Genomic DNA, 24,392 nt, shown 5'->3' on the forward strand with positions numbered 1-24,392 from the left:
GTAGTGCTCCAATGGGCGCATTGGAGGTTTTGCCAAGACAGTAACACCAGGTGTTTGGGGGTCTGTTTGCATAATGCATTTTGCTTTACTCAGACCCAGCTCTTAAGAGCCATGTAGGTAGCTTCTCCTCCTCCTCCTCCTCCTCTTGGATTTCTTCTATGTTTACGGGGAAGGGAGGATCCAGTACATGTTACTTCTTTTGGGAGCATTCCTGACAATGTGTTCATGTGAGCAGATTTGGCTTTAGTTGGCTGGCCTGTAATATTGACCCAGAGATTACAAAATAATTTTCAGGTATGTTTGTTTGACCTTTATAGTGTTTAAAAAAATTTTCAGTTTTTTCCACATAAGTCCACATTTCTGGATTCTATTGAAAAAAACCAAAACAAAACAGAAGATCTGGTTTGTATTCCTACATAATAACTATCAGTGGGAGTTGTGTCGTTATTGCCTGTTTAGTCAAGGCATGGAACTTCATTTGTGCCTTAATCTACACTGGACTGTTTCTTTTCTTTTTTTAATATAATTTATTGTCAAATTGGTTTTCATACAATACCCAGTGCTCATCCTAACAAGTGCCCTCCTCAATGCCCATCACCCTTTTTAATGTTTATTTATTTTAAGAGACAGAGAGAGAGAGCGCTTGCGGACAGAGTGTGAGTTGGGGGGGGCGGGCAGAGAGAGAGGGAGACACAGGATCTGAAGCAGGCTTCAGGCTGTAGGCTCTGAGCTGTCAGAGGGGGGCTCGAACTCATGGACCACGAGATCATGACCTGAGCTGCAGTCGGACGCTTAACCAACTGAGCTACCCAGGCGCCCCTGCACTGGGCTGTTTCTTAACTTAATTTCAATTTTGTGTTGATTACCACTGCATTAGCTCAAGCAGATTGTGTTGATGATTTTATGTAGGCAAGTGTGTTTTTGTTGTTTTTTAAAGTAGGCTCCGTGCCGAAATTGGGGCTGATGATTCTACCAACTGAACCAGCCAGGTGCCCCTGTAGCCAGTTGTTTTCTGAGTGCCCTACCACTCAGCTCCACCAGGGAGAGGCACTGGGCATTGCACTATCCTCTCCTCTATCCACCCAGTTGCCTAATTCACCCACAGGGGTCCCCTGCTGGCTTTGGGTTGACATGCTGACAGCCCCCTCACCTGAGAAGCTGCCTGACTTTTTAATAGCAACAATTAATAAACTCCTCCTCTGTTTCCACGAGGGAAAGTGGGGGTGCCAAGCTTATTTGCTGGTTGGGTCACACTTTAATGAGCAGCTTTCTGTTATGTCAGGTTATGCAGTATGAAATCAACCTTCCTTTGATGACGGACTATGTGAAATCTTGGACAATGGCTGCACTCTCCCTGTGAGCAGAGGACTTCGGGTAGAGGAGTGGGTTCAAGCAAAAAGGCTGCTTGGATGCCACCTGCCAGGAAATTAAAATCAAGTTAGAACAGGAGTAGAAAGTTGTGATCATAAAGGAATCAAAGGCTGAAAGCATGACCTTGTCATAGAAAGAGAATTGCAGTTTGTTAACATTGTGCCCTTTTCCTTTGCTGCATCACACGGTACAAGTGGGAATCTTTTTACCTCTTTTACTCTTTCCCTCCCCTACACATTCCTATACATTTCTGTTTGTTTCTTCCCACTGTCTCCTTGAATCACTTCGCTTCAGCAAGGTGGCTTTTATCTTTTATTCTGGTGGCAAATGGGACCTCCCCCCCCCTTTTTTGGTCTTTCTTATTGTGATAAAAAAAAATACATCAATTTACCCTCTTAATTTTTTTTCAAGAGAATATTAAATCGTTTGTTGATTACACAGGATAATGGATGATACACAAGCTTTAATCCCATCTTTATTTTTATCTTTTATTCATAAATTTTAAATTTATGAATACCATAATTCAATTTACATATATTGCATAGGATGTGCCAACAATCATATTAATAACCAAATAAACTCCAGGACTTTGCTTGGGTGACCCTTTTAATGGTGAATTCCAGGTCACAACACATTAACTGTCAGTTCAACCACACCAATGTTTGTGGAGACAATGGCTTCTGTGCCCAGCAGGTTGCAAATAAATTTCAAATGGAACCTGGCATCACCCTACCCTCTTTTTTAAATGTACAGTATGTTTAAGTGTTTACATGTAGTTGGACAGCAGATCCCTAGAACTTTTCTTCTTGCATGAGTGGAACACTGTACTCCTGGAACAATTCTTCATTCTCCCTATCCCCCCATCTCTGGCAACTACCATTTTGTTTTCTTTTTCTATGAGTTTGATTACTTTAGATACCTCATTTAGGAGGAGTCATGTAATATTTGTCTTTTTGTAATTGGCTTATTTCACTTAGTATAATGTCCTTAAGGATCATCCATGTTATAGCATATGACAGGAGTTCCTTCCCTTTTTTTTTTTTTATTTTTAATAATTATTTATTTTTGAGAGAGAGGGAGAGAACATGAGTGGAGGAGGGACAGAGAGAGAGGGGGGTTCAGAGGAGCCAAAGCAGGCTCTGCGCTGACAGCAGAGAGCCCCATGCAGGGCTCGAACTCACAAACAACGAGATCATGACCTGAGTCGAAGACGGACACTCAATTGACAACCACCCAGGCATCCTGGATTTCCTTCTTTTTAAAGGGTGAATAAAATATTATGTGTCTGTGTATGTATGTATACACATTTTTTTAATCCATTCATCTGTTGATGGAAATTTAGGTTGCTTCCACGTCTTATCTATTGTGAATAATTCTGCAGTAAACATGGGAGGGCAAATATCTCTTTCAGATCTTGTTTTCAGTTCTTTTGGATATACACTCAGAAGTAAGATTGCTTGGGGCACCTGGCTGACTCAGTTGGTTAAGGGTCTGACTCTTGATATCCTCTCAGATATGATCTTATAGTTTGTGAGTTTGAGCCTTGCATTCAGTTCTGCACTGACAGTGTGGAGCCTGCTTGGGATTCTCTCTCCCTTGCCCCTCTCCTGCCATCTCTTGCACCGTTTTTCTCTCAGAATAAATAAATAAACTTACAAAAAGAAGAAGAAGAAGGGGGAGGGGGAGGAGGAGGAGGAGGAGGAGTGGTGCCTGGGTGGCTCAGTTAGTTAAGCATCCTCCTTCAGCTCAGGTCATGATCTCACAGTTCGTGGGTTCGAGCTCCATGTCAGGCTCTGTGCTGACAGCTCAGAGTCTGGAGCCTGCTTCAGATTCTGTGTCTTCCTCTCTGTCTCTGCCCGTCTCCTGCTCGCGCTGTGTCTTTCTCTCTCAAAAATCAATAAACATCAAAAAAAATTTATATTAAAAAAAGGAAGTAAGATTGCTGGATCATATGGTAGTTCTATTTTTTTATTTTTTGAGGAACCTCTGTACTGTTTTTCACAGAGGCTGCATCATTTACAATCCCACCAACAATGCGCCAATGTTCCAATTTCTCTACACCCTTGCCAACACTGATTTCCGGGGTTTTTTTGTTTTTTGTTTTTTGTTTGTTTGTTTTGGCAGTGGCCATTCTAATAGGCATGAGGTGGGTATCTCATTGTAGTTTGATTTACATTTCCTGATGATAAGTGTTGTTGATTATCTTTCATATGCTTGTTGGCCATTTGTATGTATGTCTTCTTTGGGTAAATGTTCAAGTCCTTAGCTCGTTTTTTAATTGGGTTGTTTGACTTTTATTGTTAAATTGTAGGAGTTTTTTTTTTTTTTTAAGTTTGTTTATTGATTGATTGAGAGAGAGAGAGAGAGAGAACGAATGAGAGCAAGCGAGGGGCAGAGAGAGAGAGAGAGAGAGAGAGAGAGAGAGAAAATCCCAAGCAGGCTCCTCACTGTCTGCACAGAGCCCTGTGTGGGGCTCAAACTTACAAACCGCGCAGTCATGACCTGAGCCAAAATCAAGAATTGGATGCTTAACCGACTAAGCTACCCAGACATCCCTAGGAGTTCCTTATATATTCTGGATATTAACTCCTTATCTGATCAACGGTTTGCAAATATTTTCTTCTGTTCTGTCGATTGCCTTTTTACTCTTTTGATTGTTTCCTTTGCTGTGCATGAGTTTTTTAAGTTTGACACAGCCCCATTTGTTTTTGTTTTTTTGACTGTGCTTTTGGTGTAATATCTAAGAAATCATAGCACTTTCTAGTGTCATAAAGCTTTCCCCCTATGTTTTCTTTCCTTTTTTCTTTTTGTTTGTGTTTCCCTTCTGTGTTTTCTTCTAGAAGTTTTTATAGTTTCAGGTCTTACATTTAGGTTTTTCATTTTTAGTTAATTTTTATATGTGGTATGAGATAAGGGCCTATATTCCTTTTTTTGCATGTGGATAGCCAGTTTTTCCAGTACCATTTGTTGGAGAAACTATCCATTCTCCATTGTCTATGTAGTCTTGACACCTTTGTCAAAGATCATTTGATCACATGTGCAAGCGTTTATATCTGGACTCTCTATTTTGTTCTGTGTGCCTGCCTTTATACCAGTACCATACTGTTTTGATAATTGTACTTTGTAATATGTTTTGAAACCAGGAAGTGTCAGGTGTTCAGCTTTGTTTTGCTTTCTCAAGATTGTTTTGGCTATTGCACTGTATGTTAACTAACTGGAATTTGAATAAAAACTCTTAAAAAAAAAAGAAAAGATTGTTTTGACTGTTGGTCCTTTGAGATTCCATATTTTGGGATTTTTTTTTCTCTTTCTGTAAAAAACACCATTGGAATTTTGATAGAGATTGCATCGAGTCTATAAATTGCTTTCAGTTAATATGGACGTTTTAACAATATTAAGTCTTCCAGTCCATGAACCTGGGACGTCCTGCCATTTATTTGTGTTTTTTAAATTTTTTTCAGCAGTGTTTTGGTTTCAGTGTGCAAGTCTTTCACCTCTTTGGTTAGATTTCTTCCTAAGTATTTCATTCTTTTTGATGCCATTGTAAATAGCATTTTCTTAATTTCCTTTTCAGCAGATGTAATCCTTTTAAAATTAAAACAAGAAGGAACTCTCTCTTTTTTTTTTTCTTTAAATTTCTCCAGTCTAGTGTCCCAGAAGTCCAGCAGTCTTCTCTGCATGCTTTTCTTTTCTTTTTTTTAATGTTTATTTATTTTTGAGACAGAGAGAGACAAAGTATGAATGGGGGAGGGTCAGAGAGAGAGGGAGACACAGAATCTGAAGCAGGCTCCAGGCTCTGAGCTGTTAGCACAGAGCCTGATGCGGGGCTCGAACTCACGGACCGTGAGATCATGACCTGAGCCGAAGTCGGACGCTTAATGGACTGAGCCACCCAGGCGCCCCTCTCTGCATGCTTTTCTGATTCCTTCTCACACTTGTCTCATAAAGAATTGAGGCAGAAGCTGGGCTGGTCGTTTTCTGTTTGCTCCTTGAAGGCAAAGGAGCATTGTTGTAATATTCATCCCAACAGAGTTGCTGACTATTAGTCCCTCATAGAGCCACTAAATTTGGCAGTTGTGTTTGATGGCACTGTTTTGGATATGATGAGGTCTGAGAGAGAAGGGTGCATATATCAGAATGTGTTTATTGTGAGCTCTTTGGCTGGTGGTTCTCAAAGTGTGGTCCCCAGACCAGGAACATCAGCATTTCCTGGGAACTTGCTGGAAATATAAGTTCCTGGGTTCACCCCGTATTTACTTAATCAGAAACTTGGGTGGGGGAGTGGGGGGGGGGGGATGTAATGTGCTTGTTTAACAAGCTCTCCAGGTGGTTTTGATACACTCTAAGTTAGAGAACACTGTTTTAGACCATCTGGGAACTCTTTGACACCTCCAAATCTCTATTCCTCCAAATCTCTGTAGTATACTAAGATCCCTTGTATTATTCATCACCTTTTATTTTGCTTTCATTCTGTGTAATGATATGTTGCTTTAACTCTCACAGTCTCCTCAGGTTCCCTGTCTTCTCCTGGTAACGCGTTCTAACAGAAAGATGTGGAGTTGAGAAATCCTGGATTCGATTTCTAGCTCTGTTGTGTGACCTTGGGCAGCTAAGGAGCCTTTCTGAAAGTCAGTTTCCTCAACTGGAAAATTATGTGAGGGTAAATGAGTTAAGTATCAGTTGCTTTTACAAGGTTAGACGCTCAAGAAATGCCTGCTCTTTTTCCCCTTTATTCTATTACTTTGCTCAAAATACAAAACAAAACAAAAATATCCCTTTGCCGTGGCATAATGCTTGCAGGTTGGCATTATTTTTTGGACTTCAGGCTTTATGGGGTATCTTTGAGATCTCACCTTATAAAATTGGAGTAAGCCAAGTTCATAAAAAAAAGTGAGGTGCCTATAAAGGGTGGATAAGGAATGGCTATTGCGATAGAGCTGATGCTAGTTACTTCCATTAGTCACTTGCAGCAAACACAGTGAAGTTCTTTATTAGAAAGCTTAATAATACAGAAAGTAATTGAGCCCATAGCAGAGAATAGGGTATTATCTTCATTTTTCCTGCACTCTTAAAAAAAAATTTTTTTTTAATGTTTAATTTTTGAGAGAGAGAGACACATAGAATCCAGAGCAGGCTACAGGTGGGGCTCAAACTCACGAACTGGGAGATCATGACCCAAGCCAAAGCTGTATGCTCAACCTTCTGAGCCACCCAGGCACCCCTTCCTGCACTTTTTTATAGTGATTTGTGCAAAAAAAAACAACAACAACAACAAAAAAACTGGTCCTGCCTCTTGATAAGAGAGGGAGCATAAATAACCTTAATTTCCCCAATTCTAAGGCTACCTTCTACATTAAGAGGGAGCCGTCCAGGGCAGAAGTATGTTTCAGAAAGATGGAGAGCCAGACTGGGATAGGGAGGAAAGAGTAGCAAGGTTTTCTAAATTGACATTGATATTTCTGACCAATATCAAGAACTTATGCTTTGGACACTGTGAGCAAGTTTGCATTGAGTTTTATCGTTTAAGATCTGTTTCCAAATGTCTTATTTGGTGTCCTGTTATAGTAGCCAGGGCTCCTTTGAGTACAGATGTGATTACTTCTGGCTTGTAATGAACTTCATCGACTTAGTGCTAATGCTGCTGTCGTGACTAGCTTGTATGTTCTTCAAGATCAGGAGCTGTTTCATTCATCTGTTGATGTATAACACACCACACAACAAAACTTAGTGACTTAAAATAACAATTTTATTATCTTTCATTGTTCTTTGACTAGACTGGGCTCAGAGAGAAAGTTCTGCTGGTCTTGCTTGGGGTTTCTCTAGAGTCACCTAGAGGTTCATTTGGGACAGCTAGTCCTCTTCCTCTCCATGCGACTTCTCCAGCCAAATAGCCAGACTTTTTACCTAGCAGCTTGAGGCTTCCTCCCCAAGTGACAGTTCCAAGAGGGAGGAAATGGAAGCTGTCAGTTCTTTCAAAGTCTAGGACCAAGACTGGCACAGCTTGCCACATTCTCTTGGTTAAAGCAAGTAACAGATTGGTCTAGGTTCAGTGTGGGAGGAAACCAAACAAGGGCAAGAATACTAAGAAGTATGGTTCTCTGGGGTCCATTTTTGGAGACTACTCTAGGGACCATATCTAACCTATATACTAATATATACCCAATGGTAGACAATAAGTACTCGTGATTTGAATCAGTGGTTGGATAGACTAACAGACTGGTAGATAAATGACTGCTTTTATTAGTTTGGGTGAGGTACATGTGATCCTTAGGGTTCATATCTTAGGGTTCATATACCAGTGTTTATGCCTCTACAGTACTCATCCTTCTCAACACATGTCTTTTTTTTTTTTTTTTTCCTGAGGAATCACCTTTTTGAGCATAGTGACTTGAGTGGCCAGAGTGCCCTGCAGACACTTTAGGAGTTGTAGTCCAGGGAAGAAAAGAATAGTCGGTACTTTTTGGATTGTGTGATGGCTACTATATTTTACATACGTTCTTAATTATAACAACTTTGTGAAATAGGGATTCCCCTTTAAATTTGGGCACTGAAGATAATGGACTTTCCCTAAGGTCGCATAGCTAGTAAGTGAAGCAAGATGATGAATTTAAACTGCATTCTGATTCTATAGCTAAAACACAGACTTATGATATATATTAGTTACTAAGAGTTTCTCTTGGTTAGTCTCCAACCATATATCTTAAGATGTATTAGAGATGTATTAGAGAGTTTTTCAACAAAAGTTAATAGTATTAACATTTGGGGCTGGGTAATTCTTCTTCTTTTTTTTTTTTTTTTATTTTGAGAGAAAGAGAAAGAGAGAGATGGAGAGAGAGGGAGGGAGGGAGGGAGAAAGAGAATCCCAGGTAGGCTTCATCTCACAAATCATCACAACCTGAGCCGAAATCAAAAGTCGGATGCTTAACCTACTGAGCCACCCAGGCGCCCCAAGTCTGAATAATTCTTTATTGTGGGAGGCTGTGCTATGTGTTGTAGGATGTTTAGCAGTATCCCTGACCTTTATCCACTAGATGCCAGTGCATCTCTCCACCCGTTTGCAGCAACTGTCTCCAGACATTGCCATTTCCCTGGGGGAAGTCCCCTCCATTAAAAATCACTGATAAGTTATTTCATGATTTGCTGTCCTTCAGTTTTGCTGTTTTTTTTTTTTTTTTTAATGTTACTTCTCACAAGGAACTGGCAGTGTCTTCAAACCATTTTATAATAGTTACAATAGTATTTGCCTGATTCTGATGATCTTGAGTCTTGCCTTTCTCTCAGTGCCTTTCTCCACTTTTGCTTTATCTTTTTGCTTTTGTCTGTGAGTCTCCTAAATCAAATGCAGCTGGATAAAGTGGTGTTTGTAAGGACTTTTTTTTTTTTTTACACAGGTATTGATTTAGCAGGCATTCAGATCTCTGAGATTACAAGCATTAGTGCTAGTGAAAAGAAGGCAATTTACATCTTCTAATTATAGTAGAGGGGGAAAGGCATAATATTTAGTAAGCTGAGAATTAAATGGCTTCCAGGCTCCACAGAGTTAATCTTCAGGGTAGTGTTGATTGACGTGCCAGAGGACATTAATGTGCAATTCTTTTGGGGAACGGGGGAGGAGAGTGGAAATTGCCGTTTCTCTACTAATTGTACTTTAGGTGTCATTTATGACAATTTCATGTTGTCTAGACAGAGGGAAATGGTGGAGAAATTATTCCAGTGGAGTCAAATGCTGAGTCCAAAAGGAATCAAGAAGGTTGCTGAAGTCAGGATCAGGGTGGAAGGGCAAGCAGTATACCCTAGAGCTGAATCAGTGAAAATCAAATGTTACTAAGAGAAGCAGTTCAGAATGAACCCACGATATAAGAAAAGTGGTTGTACTCTGAGCTTTGTGCTAGCTCAAGGGCTAACAGTGGATTGTTTGGGGGCTCAGCTAGAGTCTCTGCCCCTCATCTGTTTCTGTAGATTCCAGAAACCTCATTACTTGAACAGACATGAGCCAGGAAGGCTGCCTCTTTGCCTTTGGTTAGTAAATGCTCCAGCCACTTTGTATTCTTTTTTCCTTGTTCTCTTGTAAAGCTTCATTTACTAAGTCTCTTTGCTCTCCTGATGTTACCCCTAAGGTTTTACTTCATTTTATAATATATAGTGTTTGCAGTATACCAGGGTCAGTGGCCTGTCATTTAAGAACAGATGGCTTTCGTTGAAGGTTTTTTAAATTTCAGGTTGGGAATATGAGTATGAAAAATCATCTAAGAAGAAGTGTATGGATTTGCTCTTATTGAAGCAGTAAATGATTCTACCCAATATATTCTTTGTAAAATTAGTTGGTCTAGAGTAGCCTTTTTGAGGATTATCTATTATTTTTAATAAAATTAGCTGAGAAATTAGGATTATTGGATTTTGTAAATCTCTTCTTGATTTTGGGGAAAATAAGTCGATTAGGATGCACTGCCTCTTAATTAAAATCTAAACCTGTATATCACAGCTGTTGCTTCTCGGGTATCCGTGCATGTGAGTATCAGAACTAGCTGTGGGACTTGTCGTCATTGATATGTTCTTATTCATCCTTTGGTGAAAAGCCTCTGATCTAAATTTCTAATTAAAAAAAAAAAAAAAAAAGTCTGTGGTCTTCTGTGAGCAGACCTTCCAAGTCTGCCAGAGAAAATGAATTTGGAGACAGTATAAACACATCCTGTAGATCATCTTGGGCCTTTGAATTCAGATGCTGACAAAAGTGAGTTTTTATTATAAATTGAAATATTATAAGTATCGTCTAATGTGTTGAGGATATACAAGAGCAAAGCATAGTGGCAACCAATCATTTTATAATTGTATTAAAAAGAACCACCCACCAAACAGTTAGCAGAGGGTCAGGTTTTCCCAGAGTATTCTGGCTGACTCTTCAGGTAAGACTTTGTATAACTAAATACACGGTTGTATACTGAATATGAATTCTGTTTCCAGCTTCTTTCCTTTTGGTATGTTGTGCTCTGATGTTTTACTGTCTGCTGCTGCACAGAGGCATTGAGGAATACGTTAATGTTTTGTAAAGAGGTTATGGTGAAAGGCATTGTTTTGAGCCCTGTGAATGGTTTATGCTTGATGATAGTAAAATAAGGCCAATTCATAGGACAGGCACTGTGAGCTCTTAATATAGTATATTTGTTTTCTTCTCTGATGGTATTAGCCTTGTAGCAGTGCCACCTTGCCTTGGTCTACCCCATAACAGGGGCAGGAGTTGCCTGCCAGGCTCCACTGGCAACAGCATGGTGCTGTAAGAGCACTCCTAGAAATAGGGGACCCTGCAGTGATCAGATGAGTGCCTATTGTTGGATAACTTAAACGATAATTGCCAGTGTGTGAAATGGGGAGGCTTGGATGCCTCCGCTTTAAAGCAGAGATGTCAATTTGGAAATCATAATAGAGGTGTCATTTCAGAACACACAATTATTTTTTACGAAGAATAAGGGCTGTCATCTCCCAGCCCAGGCATGCGCCAAGGAGAGATCGGAGGCTTGCAGAGCAAGATTCAAAAATGAATAAGGCAATAGTGCATCCAAGTTTCTTTGGCCTCCTGCCCCTCCATCCCCCTGAAATCATTGCCCTCTTTCCCCTATGAGGTCTCTTTTAGCAATATACCACGCAGGAGCATCTGTGGTAGTTTCTCAGGCAAGTAGCCAGCCTCTGACTTTCTGATTTAATAAGCCTCTCAGGGACCTGGCTGCACTGCATTTATCAGTACAACTATGTCAGCACTTTAACCTGAGCAGCTTAAGTGACCAGAGGGATGAGGAGTGATGTAAGCAGTTTCCGAAAACCTTGTTCCTTCAGGAGTTTTAGTGTGAGTTTTTGGACATCTAGCATCCTTGTCAGAAAGTCATGGGGTCAGTGAGGGGCAGTCAGATCTTCTTATTTATTCTTCCAAGTCTTATGACTGCTGATTTATTCACAGATATTCTTATTGGTCTCTCATTACATGTTAATTAGGATAGGAGTTTTAATGGGGACAAAAAGATCACTTGGACCCAGTACTTGCTTTCATGTGGGTTGTAGTCCAGTAGCAGAGACAAAACATACTTATCAGTAAGTGTAGTACAAGGTGACTTGGTTAGAGGCCTTTGAAGGGAGGTTTCAGAATGCATTGGGGGTCTTGGGGAAGAGAGTATAAACTTTTGGATGGAGGAGCCTTAAAGGATTTTGAGCCTTAAAGGATTAAAAGGATTTTTTAAGTTAGAAATGAGGAAAGAGAACTTTCCAGAAAGAAGCAATGGCCAACCTAAATGCATAGATGAGATAATGAGAGTGTGTTTAGTTTAGCTAGAGCAGTGGTTCTCAAAGTATGGCCTGGGGTCTCTGAAGTCAAAACTATTTTTGTAATAATGTTGAGCTGTTCTCTCTCTGTTTCACAGGTGTTCAGTGTAGTTTTCACTGTGTGACATGTAACAAGGTTATTATGATTATCATGGATGATGGAATGTATGCTTGTGTTAAAAATTCCTCAATTTCAATTTCAAATATAAATATTGATAGATAAAACCCATATAAACGAAAGCTCCTTGGGGTCCTCAGTAATTTTTAAGAATGTTAAAGGAGTTCTGAAACCAAAAAGTTTGAAAATCACCAGGCTAGAGTGTATCATATATCCAGAAGGAATGAGAAGTTTGGCTACAGAGCTTTGGATACCAAGCTGAGGAATTTGGATTTTATTTTCTAGGCAGAAGGGAGCTATTAGTTTTGGGTTTGGCTTCCCAGAACTGAAATAGCAAATACCACCCAGACATCAAAGCCAGGCCGGGAAATTACTCTTTGGGCATGAGGCATCAGTGGCCTCTTAGGTTCTCAGAGCAGGCTTTACGTCTCGTATAGGTCACAGAATTCTGGCAAGTTGATATTTTCCAGTGATTAGAGAAGGTTTGCACATGTCTATTTGCTTTAGGATATTGATTTTTTTTCTGTGATCTGACAACTAGTTAAAAGAATATCTTCAGGACATAATTGTTTAGTAAGGAAAAGTTGTCACCAGCTTACTCATTCTGTCTAGGCTAGTACCCAAACGGTTTGCTTCTTCTTAACTCTGATATCCATTGGATTTGAAACGAAAGTTCTTTTTTTTTAGATGACCCATCTCACCTGCCCTGACAACTTTGTTCTTTCCCAGAGATCTCTTCCACTTTTTTTTTTTTTTTTTGCTTTCTTAGTCATCAAAGGATCTAGGGGATCTAGGGAACCCCCTTGCACATATTCAGAGTATTAATCAGGGAAGGAAGAAATAGCTATGGTCATTTAAAATGCAAGAGGGGTGGTGCGCCTGGGTGGCTCAGTTAGTTGAGCCTCCTGACTCTTGACTTCAGCTCAGGTCATGATCCAGGGTGGTGGGATAGAGCCATGTTGGGCTTCACCCGAGTGTGGAACATGTTTAAGATTCTCTCTCTCCCCACCTCTGCCTCTCTCCTCCACTAGTGCGCACGCTCGCTCTCTAAAAATGAAACAAAGTAAAATAAAATGTTAGGAATTTTACAGCCTGAATTGTGTTTCTATTGACTAATGATTTTAGCGGGGCTTAATATTAATTTTGATAACTTATTCTAGTGTGTAATACTTTGATTTCAGGTTTTTCTGTTCCATTTCCTAGTGACTCCACTTTATCTTTCAGAGGATTTTATGTAAGCAAATATTTTAGAGCAGGGATGGGCAGATTTTTTTTTCTGTAAAGGACCAGGTAGTAAGTATTTTAAGGCTGTTACTATCCTGATAGTACTTAACTCTGCCTTCCTGGCTTCAAAGCAGCCATAGACAATATATAAATGAATGGATGTGGCTATGTTTGAATAAAACTTTATAAAAACAGGCAGCTGACTTGGGGCCTGTAGTTTACCAGACCTACCTAGGGGCATTAGGGCAACTTGATACTTGAAGAAATCCTTTTTAAGAAGCGAGCAATTCTTTTGAAAATGAAGCATTTTCTTTTTAGTTTTCAGTGGTTTACTTTTCAATTTTGTATGTTGAATGTTTTTAATTTTGAAATAATTTCAGAAAAGAAGAAAAGTTGCAAATAATAGTGCAAAGAAATCCCATGTACTCTTTACCCATATTCCCTAAATATTGGCATTTTACCACATTTGCTTTATCATTCTCTCTCTTCTGCTCTATGTATGAGTATGGTTATGTTTTGGATATTTATGGCTCTTATATTTATATATTTGCGCATATTCTTTTAAATGTGGAATTTTCTTAAAAGTAGGATATAGTTTGATAGAGCAGTGGTCTCCAGACTTTAAAAAATACTTCTGTTAGTAAAGGCTTTTTAGCAATCCATGTGTGTTATACATTATGGTCATACATTATAAAACAAAAGTTCTGGTATTTTCTTTCTGTTCTCCAGTGGATTGAAATAGCACAACCTTTGTGTGTCTCACTTGGACGCCACTGATACAGAGAACGAACCAGGCAAACTTGTAAAGAAAGAGGGTTTTTGTTTTTTTCCCTGACAGGGGTTCAGTGACTCTTTAAAAACCCTTCTTGGGGCACCTGGGTGGCTCAGTCAGTTAAGCATCAGAATTCAGCTCAGGTCATGATCTCACGGTTTGTGAGTTTGAGCTCTGCATCGGGCTCTGTGCTGACAGCTCAGAGCCTGGGCCTGCTTCAGATTCTGTGTCTCCCTTTCTCTCTCTCTGCCCTTCCCTGGCTCTCACCGTCTCTCTCTCAAAATATAAACAAACATCAATAAATAAATAAATACATTTCTAAATGTGATCACAGGTCAGAATGAAAAGGTAGCTTCAAGCTTGAATAAGCTTGTGTGAGCCCCTCCTAAGTCCTACCTGATTTCCCATCATTGAATTGCACGATAGATGGTTAATTCAAGTCACATTTGTGGTGGCCAGTGAAGAAGGCACACAGCTGCCATCTCATCGCATTTTGTATCATTTCCCCATGGATGGCTCTTTGTAGGAAGCTAACTGTAGGAGAGAAAGGTCTTTCTTAGAGGTTCCTAGGAGTGGTGGTCATGTTTACTCATCTAGTAGCTCTTGTTCTTTTCTCTGTTCAATACCAATTGGAGAAGTCTTTTATTCCTTCAGATAGTACTCGTAATCGACGAGAACTTAATGTTTAATCAGTGATAAGTGTGTGGGGGTGCTATTCATAGTAATTGGCTCTCCTGATTTTGTGTATTAGCAGTTAAAATGCCATGTATATATATGGCTTGCCAGTCCATTGTATTGCCTGGGGAGCAAATGGTGCTAGCAGATTCTGTAGTGAGTAGGCACAAGGGATGCATGTTCCAGAAGAACCTCATCAGGGACTCCCCAGAGATACAGCTTAACATTTTGGTTTTACCCTGATTTAAAGAAGTCTTCTTAATTAAGATAGGAAAGTAAGGTGGGAAGTAGACTTTGCAGGATTATAAAACGGAATCATTAAAATTGAAATTATCTAATCCAAACTCTCCCAGTTCAAGAATCTCCTTTATAGCATTCTTAAAAAGTCATCTTCTCTCTGAATACTGGCACAGCCTTAGCATAGAAGTAGGGGGTAATGTTGGCTTCCCAACTTAGTAGCATCATTTTCCAGGCAGAAGTACTTAAGAAGGATATGTGTTGGTCACTCTGCAGGATGCTCTTTGCCAAAGGGCTTCTGCTTACTAAGCAGCCATTTGGAGGATAACAAGCCAGGGCTGTTATGGCCAGGACTGACTCCAGAGCCCTTTGGGATGGAACAAACTTCTCAGTGTTCCAGGGAAGTCAGCTGCTCCCAGGTCTTGCTTCTATTCTCCAACCTTCCAATTCCTAGAACTAATTCATTAGCAGTGAACAAGTATTTATCTAAGGTGGCATAAAAGTCCTGAATAGATACTCCTCTCGAAATTTCACTTTTCTTCTTTCTCCAGTCTGTGTGCCTCTCACTGCCCCTTCCTCTAACATTCTGTGGTGCAAAACTCCGAGACATACCATTATTTTAGTCATTATTTTATGTGACCCTAATGAAAAGAAAAAAAAAAATCCTGCCAATTAAACGGCGTCATGCATTTATAAGATACATCCCAATTTCAGACATATTATAAATGGGAGGGTGGCTCTTAGAATTGATGAAACATGGCATTTCTGCTGCTATAAACAGTGATACCATTGAAGATTCAGGTTTTCAACCGGAGAGATGTATTTTATGGCTTTCTTCTCTGCCTCATTGGTTACATTGTAATGTTCTCTCCCGTCAGTAGTAGGACTGTGTAAAGGGTCTTATGTGTGGGGGTTATAGGCCTTGTCTAGATAGAAAGCATCATGTAACCGTTGGTTGTCCTGGGCAGGAAAGGTAGCAAGCCAGCTTGACAGGGCCTCTGCTATATCTCTTTCCCAGGCTGTTAGGGGAAATGCTTTGGTGAGCCAGTTGCTGGGATAAAGTGACTGCACATGACTATACCTAAAGCCAGCTGGTTTTAATAACAGTGAATTGAATTAACTCAATTGGAAAAGATTGGTAGCTGCTGTCCTTATCCTGCAGATCTGCTTTAAAGAAGAGTCTGGCAGGGAGCCGGAGACCTGTTCCCGGGAGAGCCAGGCAAGATGCTGCTGGAGAGGAACAATATGCATTTCTTTCTGAGACCATTTCCTTTGAAATGTGTTCTCTGGCAGGAGCTTGATTGGCTGCCAAGGCACATTTGAATTGGGAAGCAGTGTAGCAGATATGGCAAACTAGGGGGTCCCTGGGCCACATTTATCAGATGTGTTTAAAGTGGCCCTTGTACAAAGAGGGAAAAAAATGTTTTAGCTAAACTTTAGCTAAAATCTTCAGGAGATTACATGGAGAAGTCCAGATTTCTGGCTTCCCTTAAAAAACAGGAAGAGCCAGTGATACAAAGCCCACCTTCTAGCTTGGACTCACAGTGGATACATACACACTTTTTACCTGCCTGGAGCCTACAAGGTCCTACAGTATAGCATCCTGGTTTGAAGCATTTTGGAGTTCACAGAACTTCATGGAGTCCTGGTGCTGTCATTTAATAGCCCTGTGCCGCAGTGCCATATACTTAACTTTTAGGCCCAGTGTTCTCATGTTTGTATAGTAATGCCTCCCTTTCCAGGTTATGGTGAGATTTAAGTAAAGAAATATATGTGAAGTGCTTAGTATTCACCTGGCACCAAAAAAGTACTCAATAAAATGTGGGTGTATCATATATGCTCAGTTGAACTTATGATTGGGCTAGATTATATAAATAAAGATTTTTGTCAGTTGTTAAGAGAGCCTGAGGAGTACTCCTTCTCACAAAAAGGGTGTAGGCAGAGCAGAATGAGTAGAAGATAAGGGAATGTGGATTAGGGTAACATGGAGGAACTGAACACCAAGATAAATGTTGGCACTACATGATAATCTCTGGGTATGCCTAATTTTCCCCTCCTGTGTTGATCCCAACCTCCTATTTGTCTGCTGGAGATACTACAAATAGAAATAAGATCATGTCTCTGAAGCACTTGTTCATTTCTCACTGAAGAGCAGTATTCAGCATATACAGTGGCCATACCCAGTGTGGGAGCTCTGTAGCTCATTTATTTATTTATTTAGTTTGTAGGAAGGTGTGATCCCAGATAACAGGTGTCAGTTAGCTGCAAAGGGGGATGTTATTTATCTCTCCCCCTATTTTTCCTTATGAATGACCTCTGAGTTGGTAATTGACAGGGATTATTGCCATTTTTTTAATCTCTGCTAGGAGGCTGCTGGAGTCTTCCCTCATTTCATTATCCCGTTATGATGGAGCAGGATCCAGAGAGCACCCAATTTACCCAGACCCAGCGAGGTAAGGCCAAAGTGAGAAATGGCACTAGGTGGGGGGGAGGGGCTGCCCTTGGGGTTGCCAAGCTGTTGGAAGCCCCATTCTGTGCCTCTCTGGTCCTGGTGCTCTTTTACTCTTCAGTTACAGTTTTGAGACAGGTGGTTCAGGTGATTGGGAAGTGTTGCAGGTAAGTGAACAGAACCTCTGATGACAGGGAGTTTTGACTGAGCTCTCGTCCTTTGGGGCTCATTCCTATAAGTGGGGCACTTAGAGGAGGGACCTGAGGAGGCCACTGGCAGAGTCACAGGATACTTCTTTTTTGCTAATCAGGGAGGCTGTTGCCATTCAAAGGGACAGCCAAAAGGGAAACAAGTTTTTATTAGTAGGGAAATTACTTACAAATTAAAACTAACCAGCTAACAAAAAATCCTACTTGCTCCCATTTGAGAGAGAATTTAGATTATCAAAAGGCAGAAATCAAGCTCATTCAGATGTTCAGTTTTTGGATGCTACCTAAAGGAAGAGATGACTGACAAAAGGGTAACCAAAAAGAACAAGTTGCCATTTTATTAAAGCATTTACCTTACACTGATTAGAAGATATTTGAAGAGTTCTTGAAGGGATTTAAAAAACAAAAGAAAGCATTTAAATGAGTTCACGGCCCACCCTTACCTGATACTGGAAATTGAGGACCAAGGATGGGGTGTCAAGTTGATGTATAACATTTATATAGCGAGCAGTCCTTTGGTGTTACAACCAGACTTAACTGATTCTGTTAATGACCTCAAAAAGGGATAACCTTCACATCATTTAGGCAACACTAGAGCTCATTGTGAGGCTTTGCCAAAAGAAAGAGTAATTTATAATGGTGGGGTTGGCAAGTTAACAAATAGGGGTTAGATAAAAGCTAAATGAGCTTTGCTTTATTTTTATTTGTTTTTTAATGTATTCTTTAAGGTTATTCTTGAGAGAGAACAGATGGAGGAGGGGTAGAGAGAGAGGGAGACACAGAATCTGAAGCAGGCTCTAGGCTCTGAGCTATGAGCACAGAGCCCCACGTGGGGCTCAACCCCACGAACTGTGAGATCATGACCTGAGCCAAAAGTCGGGCGCTTAACCAACTGAGCCACCTAGGCACTCCAGTGAGCTTTGCTTTAGATTAAGAATTTCAAGCCTGGAAAGGCCTGTAGATAAGGTTCATTCTAGGGATATTGAGTGATTTTGTTGTTGGCCACAGTGGTGTCATGATACTGAGTGTTCTTTCTGAGAGACTAATGAAAAGATTCCCCATTACCTTCTTGCTTCCTTTTCCATACCCCAGAAATGGCAAATCCAAGGATCAGGGAATATGGGGAGGCAGCTGAGATGACGGCCAAACATGGAAGTGTATGTCTCTAATCATACTTAAAAGTAATAAGTCCTAAATAAAAGAAAGAAATTTTTGGCATCAATCAAATGACTCTGAAACACTAAGACAGCAAACTTCTTGCTATAAAATAGTTTCTTTTAGGACAGCTATAGGAATCTCATCCCCAGAATTTTTAACCTGACAAAGTTTAATGGTAATTCTTAAAGACCATTATTTGTCTTCCTTTCATGTAATAAATCTTTTATTTACTCCCACTCACATCTCTTTATCACAGAAAGTGTCATACTTTGTGGTGTTGCTATTTTTACATTTTCCCTCTGAACACAAAATAGGTTTTCTTGGAGGAGAAAATATTCTTCCTTGAAGAAAACTTGCAATTTATTAAACATTAAAAATTTTTGCTTGGAACACTTCAGAGTTTGGTGATTATACAGCTCTTTCAGTAAGAGGATGATTGCTACCTCATTGCTGGTTGTTTAATTAGTTTTTCCTCTTAGACTTCACCCTACACAGTATATATAGGTCAAAGTGTTTGTGAGATGATTCAGCATTCAGATCCTTAGCTTCCCTCTGGCTACCTACAAAGACGAGGCCAGGATGTACTTGTATTTAATAATTGTGCCAGGAATCCCTTTTTCTTTGCCATTGATGCATATTTTTGTAGTTTAGAAGGAATTCCTATGCCATAGTGAAATTAAACAATTAGGTTACCTAGTGCTAAAATTGTGCCCTTACATAAAAGGGCAGTCTTATTGTCTGCATCAACATTCTTTCTACTTCTGTCGCCAATAATATAATTTTCCCATTAGTTACTAGGGTGGGTTAACAACTGAGAAATGTGTATACTTACAGACACTTTTCAGAATCCATTCCAGAAGAAGAATCTTCATTCTGCTCTTGAAATGTTTTTTACACTCTTTTCTAGTCTGGTTGACTTGACAATTTAACCATCAATGGCTGACTTCTGGAAAATTTCTGTATATTTAGTAGGTAAAGGAACAACTCAAGAGTGCTGACTTTTGTCTCTTGAAAACTTAAGATTCTTGATTCATCCTTGCAAAATGCATGGCAACAGGGGCCCACATGGATAATGGAAGCTCCACACATTGAGACTTTTAAGAAATGATTCTTGTACTCTGATGATCTTGGCCAAGACATCTGTGTATCCCATGCCGACCTGCTGTATGTTTTGGATTCAGTGATGCCAAATGCAGTATATTGTTCTGTAGCAAAGACTTTTGAGTTCCAAAGATTGTCATTTGGCCTTCTTGGGAATTCCATTTGATGATTGGCCAGAAGGATACCACCTCTGATGACTGGCATTTCAGAGACAGCCTTAGTTCCTATAGCAGGTGACTGCAGAATCTCCTTTGTTCTGAGTCAGTAGACACACTGAGGTTTTCCCAGAAACTTTGTTTAGGGGTAAGGAAATGTAGGGCAGCAAGATTTTGTAAATACTATCCCTACCATTTGGATGTAACTGTTATTATTTCCATTCTCAGTCAGTTTTTCCAGATTTCCATTAAATATATATGTGTTATGTGTGTGTACACACATACGTACTTTTTTTCCTTTTATGTTCAAACATTATAGAAGTTAAGATTCCCAGGAATCCTCATTAGAATTGCTGTGTTTCCTTTAGTTTTTTGTTCTAATTACAGAAACATATGTTTTTGTATACATATTAGTATATGCATACCATTCTTCAGTTTTTCTCCCACTTAAATTTTTGTTTTAGAGGGTTTTTCTTGTGTGTGTATAGGGATGATTTATTCTTTTTAATAGTTACATAGTGTTTCTTTGTACGGATATAGTTTATTTCTTTAACCTGTTGGTGGGCATTTGAGACATTTCCTAGTTTTTCACTAATGCTAACAACATGTATATATCCTTGTGTTTTTCTATATGATAAGATTCCTAGTGGAATTGTTGAGTCAAAGTGTATTGTTCTGCTCTCACTTTCTTAGTATATAGCAGTCTTGTGAAAGATGGAGGAAAAACTTGAGAAAGGGAATGTGGTAAATTGTAGCAGACACTAGGCGTTTTCAGGGGTATGAAGACACTAAGACACAGACTAGAGGTCTAGACTAATTCACTGAGAATAGCCACAGTAAGGACGAAGAAAAAGGAATAACTGTTGCCTCCTCTATTGCTTAGTGCCCATGTCACCTCGGATGCTCTATTGTAAGAAATAGAAAAATCTTTTCTTCCCTGTGAGATTTTGTTTTCCTGAGTATATTTTACTCTCTTTTTCAATCCTGAATATTTTCTCTGTGTTACGAATGTCTGTGAGTAACCCATTAGAGCTGAGAGGTTCAGAGAGCTCGCTTTAGGGAGCTAGGGCAAATATGAAGCTATGTGGATTTGTTGGAGAAGAAAGAAGACCTGGTGAAGATGGTACCTTCTCTAGTCATGTCCGTTTTGCCATCTCCTGGCCTCTATTCTCTTGTATAAAATGAAGGGAGAGCTGGCCTTTAGATGGTGGCTGTGGTCCCTTTTCGTTTCTTATATTTTGAGTCTGGATGGTTGAAGAAGGCTGTAAATCCGTATGAATGGCACCCTGAGAAGCTAAAATGGGTCCCTAAAGAAACAAAAAAAGGAAGGTCCAGTGTTATCCCCTTGGGAGGGGGCAGCTATTGAGCAGATGATGACTGATTACACAGCCTCTTTGCCTCCTCTCGGAACAGAAACACGGGTGGTAGTCTAATAAGCATATTGTGCAGTACAGACCTCCTGGTGAGTTAAATGCCCTTTATTTTTCACGTCTCCGGAGTTCGCCTCAGCAAGGAGAGCTGGATTTACTGTCTTTCACAGTATTCCCCACATTAGTGCTAGTTTGTGTTTGTCCATCTCTGTCTCTCTCAGATTATCTCCTGCCGCATACTACGCCCAGAGGATGATCCAGTATCTCTCACGGAGAGACAGTATTCGCCAGCGCTCCATGCGCTATCAGCAGAACCGGCTCCGTTCCTCCACCTCCTCCTCTTCCTCAGACAACCAGGGCCCATCAGTAGAGGGAACCGACTTGGAGTTTGAGGACTTTGAGTAAGTACCTACTCAGCTTGCTTTCTTCCCTGTCCTCTCAAGCTGTGTGTGCTTCTAAGTTGACCACTGTCCAAGCAGCAGTGGTTGACCTTTCTTGCTTCAAACCCCAAAGTTCTTATGTATGAGTAGCAGGATGGGGTGAGGGGAATGGGGGTTAAAATGTGCAGGGTACTGCCACCTCTGGCAGTTGTGCTGCTGTTTCATGGAGCCTGTGGGAGAGATGGCCCGTTGGCCCCAGGCCAGGCTGGAGAATATGGCTGCTGCTACATAGGCAGCACCGTTATTTCCCTTTTGCATGAACAGTGGCTATGGAAGTGCTTCTCATGGTCTGTTTTCACAATGTCAGAGAGAAAGGATGGTTGGTATTTTTTCTTAAGCAGAGTAGGTGTAGAGATTAGAAATAACAGAAATATCTGGGGGTGCCTGGGTGGCTCAGTCAGTTAAGCGTCCGGCTTTGCTCAGGTCATGATCTCGCGGTCCGTGAGTTTGAGCCCAGCCTTGGGCTCTGTGCTGACAGCTCAGAGCCTGGAGCCTGCTTAGGATTCTGTGTCTCCCTCTCTCTGTGTCTCCAAATGATAAGTAAACATTAAAAATTGAAAAAAAAAAAAAAAAAAAGAAATTATCTGGATTTCCCTAAAGACAGGTCCCTTCGTACCCTTGAATCACACTGATTCTTTGAGGTCCTACTCCATTGCTTAAACTATCTCCCTCCCACAATCTCCGCCATTGGGATCCTTTGAAAGTTGCCTGTCAAACTAATGTGGTAGTTTGAGAGGTGATTCCTTGCTCTTCTGGTGTTTTTGAGTGGTCGATTGGATGATGGGGGTGAGGTAAAGGAGCAGGGTCAGCCCTGTGCACAGGATTAAATACCCCAGTGTCACTGCTGTGTTTGAACTCTCTGACCTCCTGCTCCTCACCTTTCTAACCATTCACTGTGTTTCTTTCCATTCTGAAAGAATTTCCATTCCTGGTTTATATCAAATAGGACGCTTAGCTCTTGTTTTGATTCCTATATTTTGATACTCTCAAACATGCAAAACAAGAGAGAGAGAGAGAGAGGTGGTTAAGCATGAATTTTTTTCTCCTTTTTTTGCTGACAGCATTGGAATAGGACAGCCTGTCGGTCATTTTCCTTTTTTTCCTTCTCTATCTTGACATCACCTGGTCAGGTCTGGGATGTTAAGAGTTCTTGCCTCCTTCTCAACCTTCCTCTTCCGTGAGCTGAATGGATAGTTCCCCAGGAGCCACCTTGCAATAGAGCTTTAAGATGTGTTGGAGAAATCTTTTTGCTAAAGATGACTAAGGAGGTGGAAACAACCTTTCTACCAATTTGCCTTTCTGATATGGTCCTTAAACACGCTAGCAATTGTGTACTTGGAAGCAAAAGGCCGACTGAATAGGTGGTTCTTTTGTCTGGGGAAGAAACAAACATGAAAGAAATGCAGGGATGCCCTGAAGCCGCGGTGGTGGCTTTGGAGCAGGGGCCCTGATTCTCTCTCATCGGCTGCCCTCTGGCTCCCAGCACGTGTCATTCTCCCTTCAGTCCACTCTAGGGGAAGGTGGGTGCATATACCAGCAGTGAGGGGAGAGTCTCCACTCCACTCCCTTACCCAGACACATACCAGTAGTGAAATATGTTCCCCTGCAGGTATGATCATTTTTCCAGCTCTTGGGTCTATTCAGAGAAGCAGTTTCAGGTGTGTGCCATCGCTGCTGGGACTGAGTACTGCTGAAAAGCCTCAGTAATCCTGGGGAGCTCTGGGAGTCAGTGCAGATTGCATAGCTTCCCTCCATGCACGTTTGGAAGGCTGTGTAATCTCTTTGCAGTGGTGAAACGTGGGGCTTATGCCTTTGAGCTGTATCTTGCCTCGTGACTTGTCCTTCACAATGGAGTTCTGGGTTAGTTTAAAATGTTCTGTTCTCATCTTACCTTCTCTTTCTTCTGCTACCACCTCCTCCCTCTCCCCTTCCTTCCCCCTCGATTTTCCTGTGTCAGACTCCCTCCTCCCTGTGCTCCCCACAGCCCACCTGTGCTCTCACCTTCCCCCTGGCTTCAGCACGACCTGAATTTACATTGCCTTCTTCACCTTTCATGCACTGACTTACCATTATTTCTCCCTAGGGGTCTTCTGTTGCTCCCTGGTTGGTAACAATGGGCTGATTTCTCTAATGCTCCTCTGAAAGTCCCTTGCCAGGGTGTTTGCCTTTCTTTTTGAGCTGATGCAGACTGTAATCTTGTTTTTAATAGCAGCTGTGGATTAGTCACCTCAATATTAGTAGTCCAGGTCTCCTAGCGAAGGATGTTGCTGGCTGGTTGATGCTGAGTTCCCGTCTGTTCATTCTTTCTCTTTCCCTGCTCTCCTCCCCCGTTGTAAACTGAGTGCTGCCTGCGGCTGCTTCTCTTCTCTTAACTTCTAGAGGGAATGAGAGAGAACTGAGGGAATGTGTCAGCCCATTGTTAACCATTTTTTTAAAGTTTATTTATTTTGAAAGACAGAGAGGGTTCATGGGTGCATGAGAACAGGGGAGGGACAGAGAGAAGGAGGGAGAGAATTCCAAGCAGGCTCCGCGCTGTCAGCACTGAGCCCAACACAGGGCTCGATCTCACGAACCACGAGATCATGACCTGAGCTGAAATCAAGGGTTGGAAACTTAACCGACTAAGCCACCCAGGTGCCCCTGTATCCACCCATTTTAATTTCTCTGCCGCAGTCCTTTGCCTTAGCTTTGATAATAGAAGGAAAGTCAGAAGCTCGTATGATCATAATGTATAGTTCTTTCAGGTACAGAGAAGCAGGTAAGTTAGACAGGACCTGGAATCTTCCTAACACTTAGGGGGCTGTT

At 40.9% G+C, this 24,392-nt stretch overlaps 1 protein-coding gene across 10 annotated transcripts in view; it reads left to right on the forward strand.

Moving 5' to 3' along the window:
* The window catches only part of AMBRA1 (autophagy and beclin 1 regulator 1), a 175,838-nt gene that overhangs the window by 49,778 nt on the left and 101,668 nt on the right, over positions 1–24,392 (forward strand). For 6 of the 10 annotated variants that reach the window (XR_003424931.2, XM_027072772.2, XM_027072777.2 and 3 more), the window contains 2 exons: positions 17,072–17,158; positions 21,369–21,548. The exons of 2 other annotated variants lie outside the window; for them this stretch is intronic. Coding sequence is in view for 7 of the 8 variants with exons in the window: in XM_027072772.2 (XP_026928573.1) it covers positions 17,072–17,158; positions 21,369–21,548 (267 nt within the window). In the remaining variant the exon portion in view is untranslated. The remainder of the gene's footprint in view (positions 1–17,071; positions 17,159–21,368; positions 21,549–24,392) is intronic. 2 more of the 10 variants (XM_027072774.2, XM_027072778.2) reach the window with 1 other exon arrangement.

This window comes from Acinonyx jubatus, chromosome D1 (genome assembly GCF_027475565.1).
Source record: "Acinonyx jubatus isolate Ajub_Pintada_27869175 chromosome D1, VMU_Ajub_asm_v1.0, whole genome shotgun sequence".
Taxonomy (NCBI): domain Eukaryota; kingdom Metazoa; phylum Chordata; class Mammalia; order Carnivora; family Felidae; genus Acinonyx; species Acinonyx jubatus.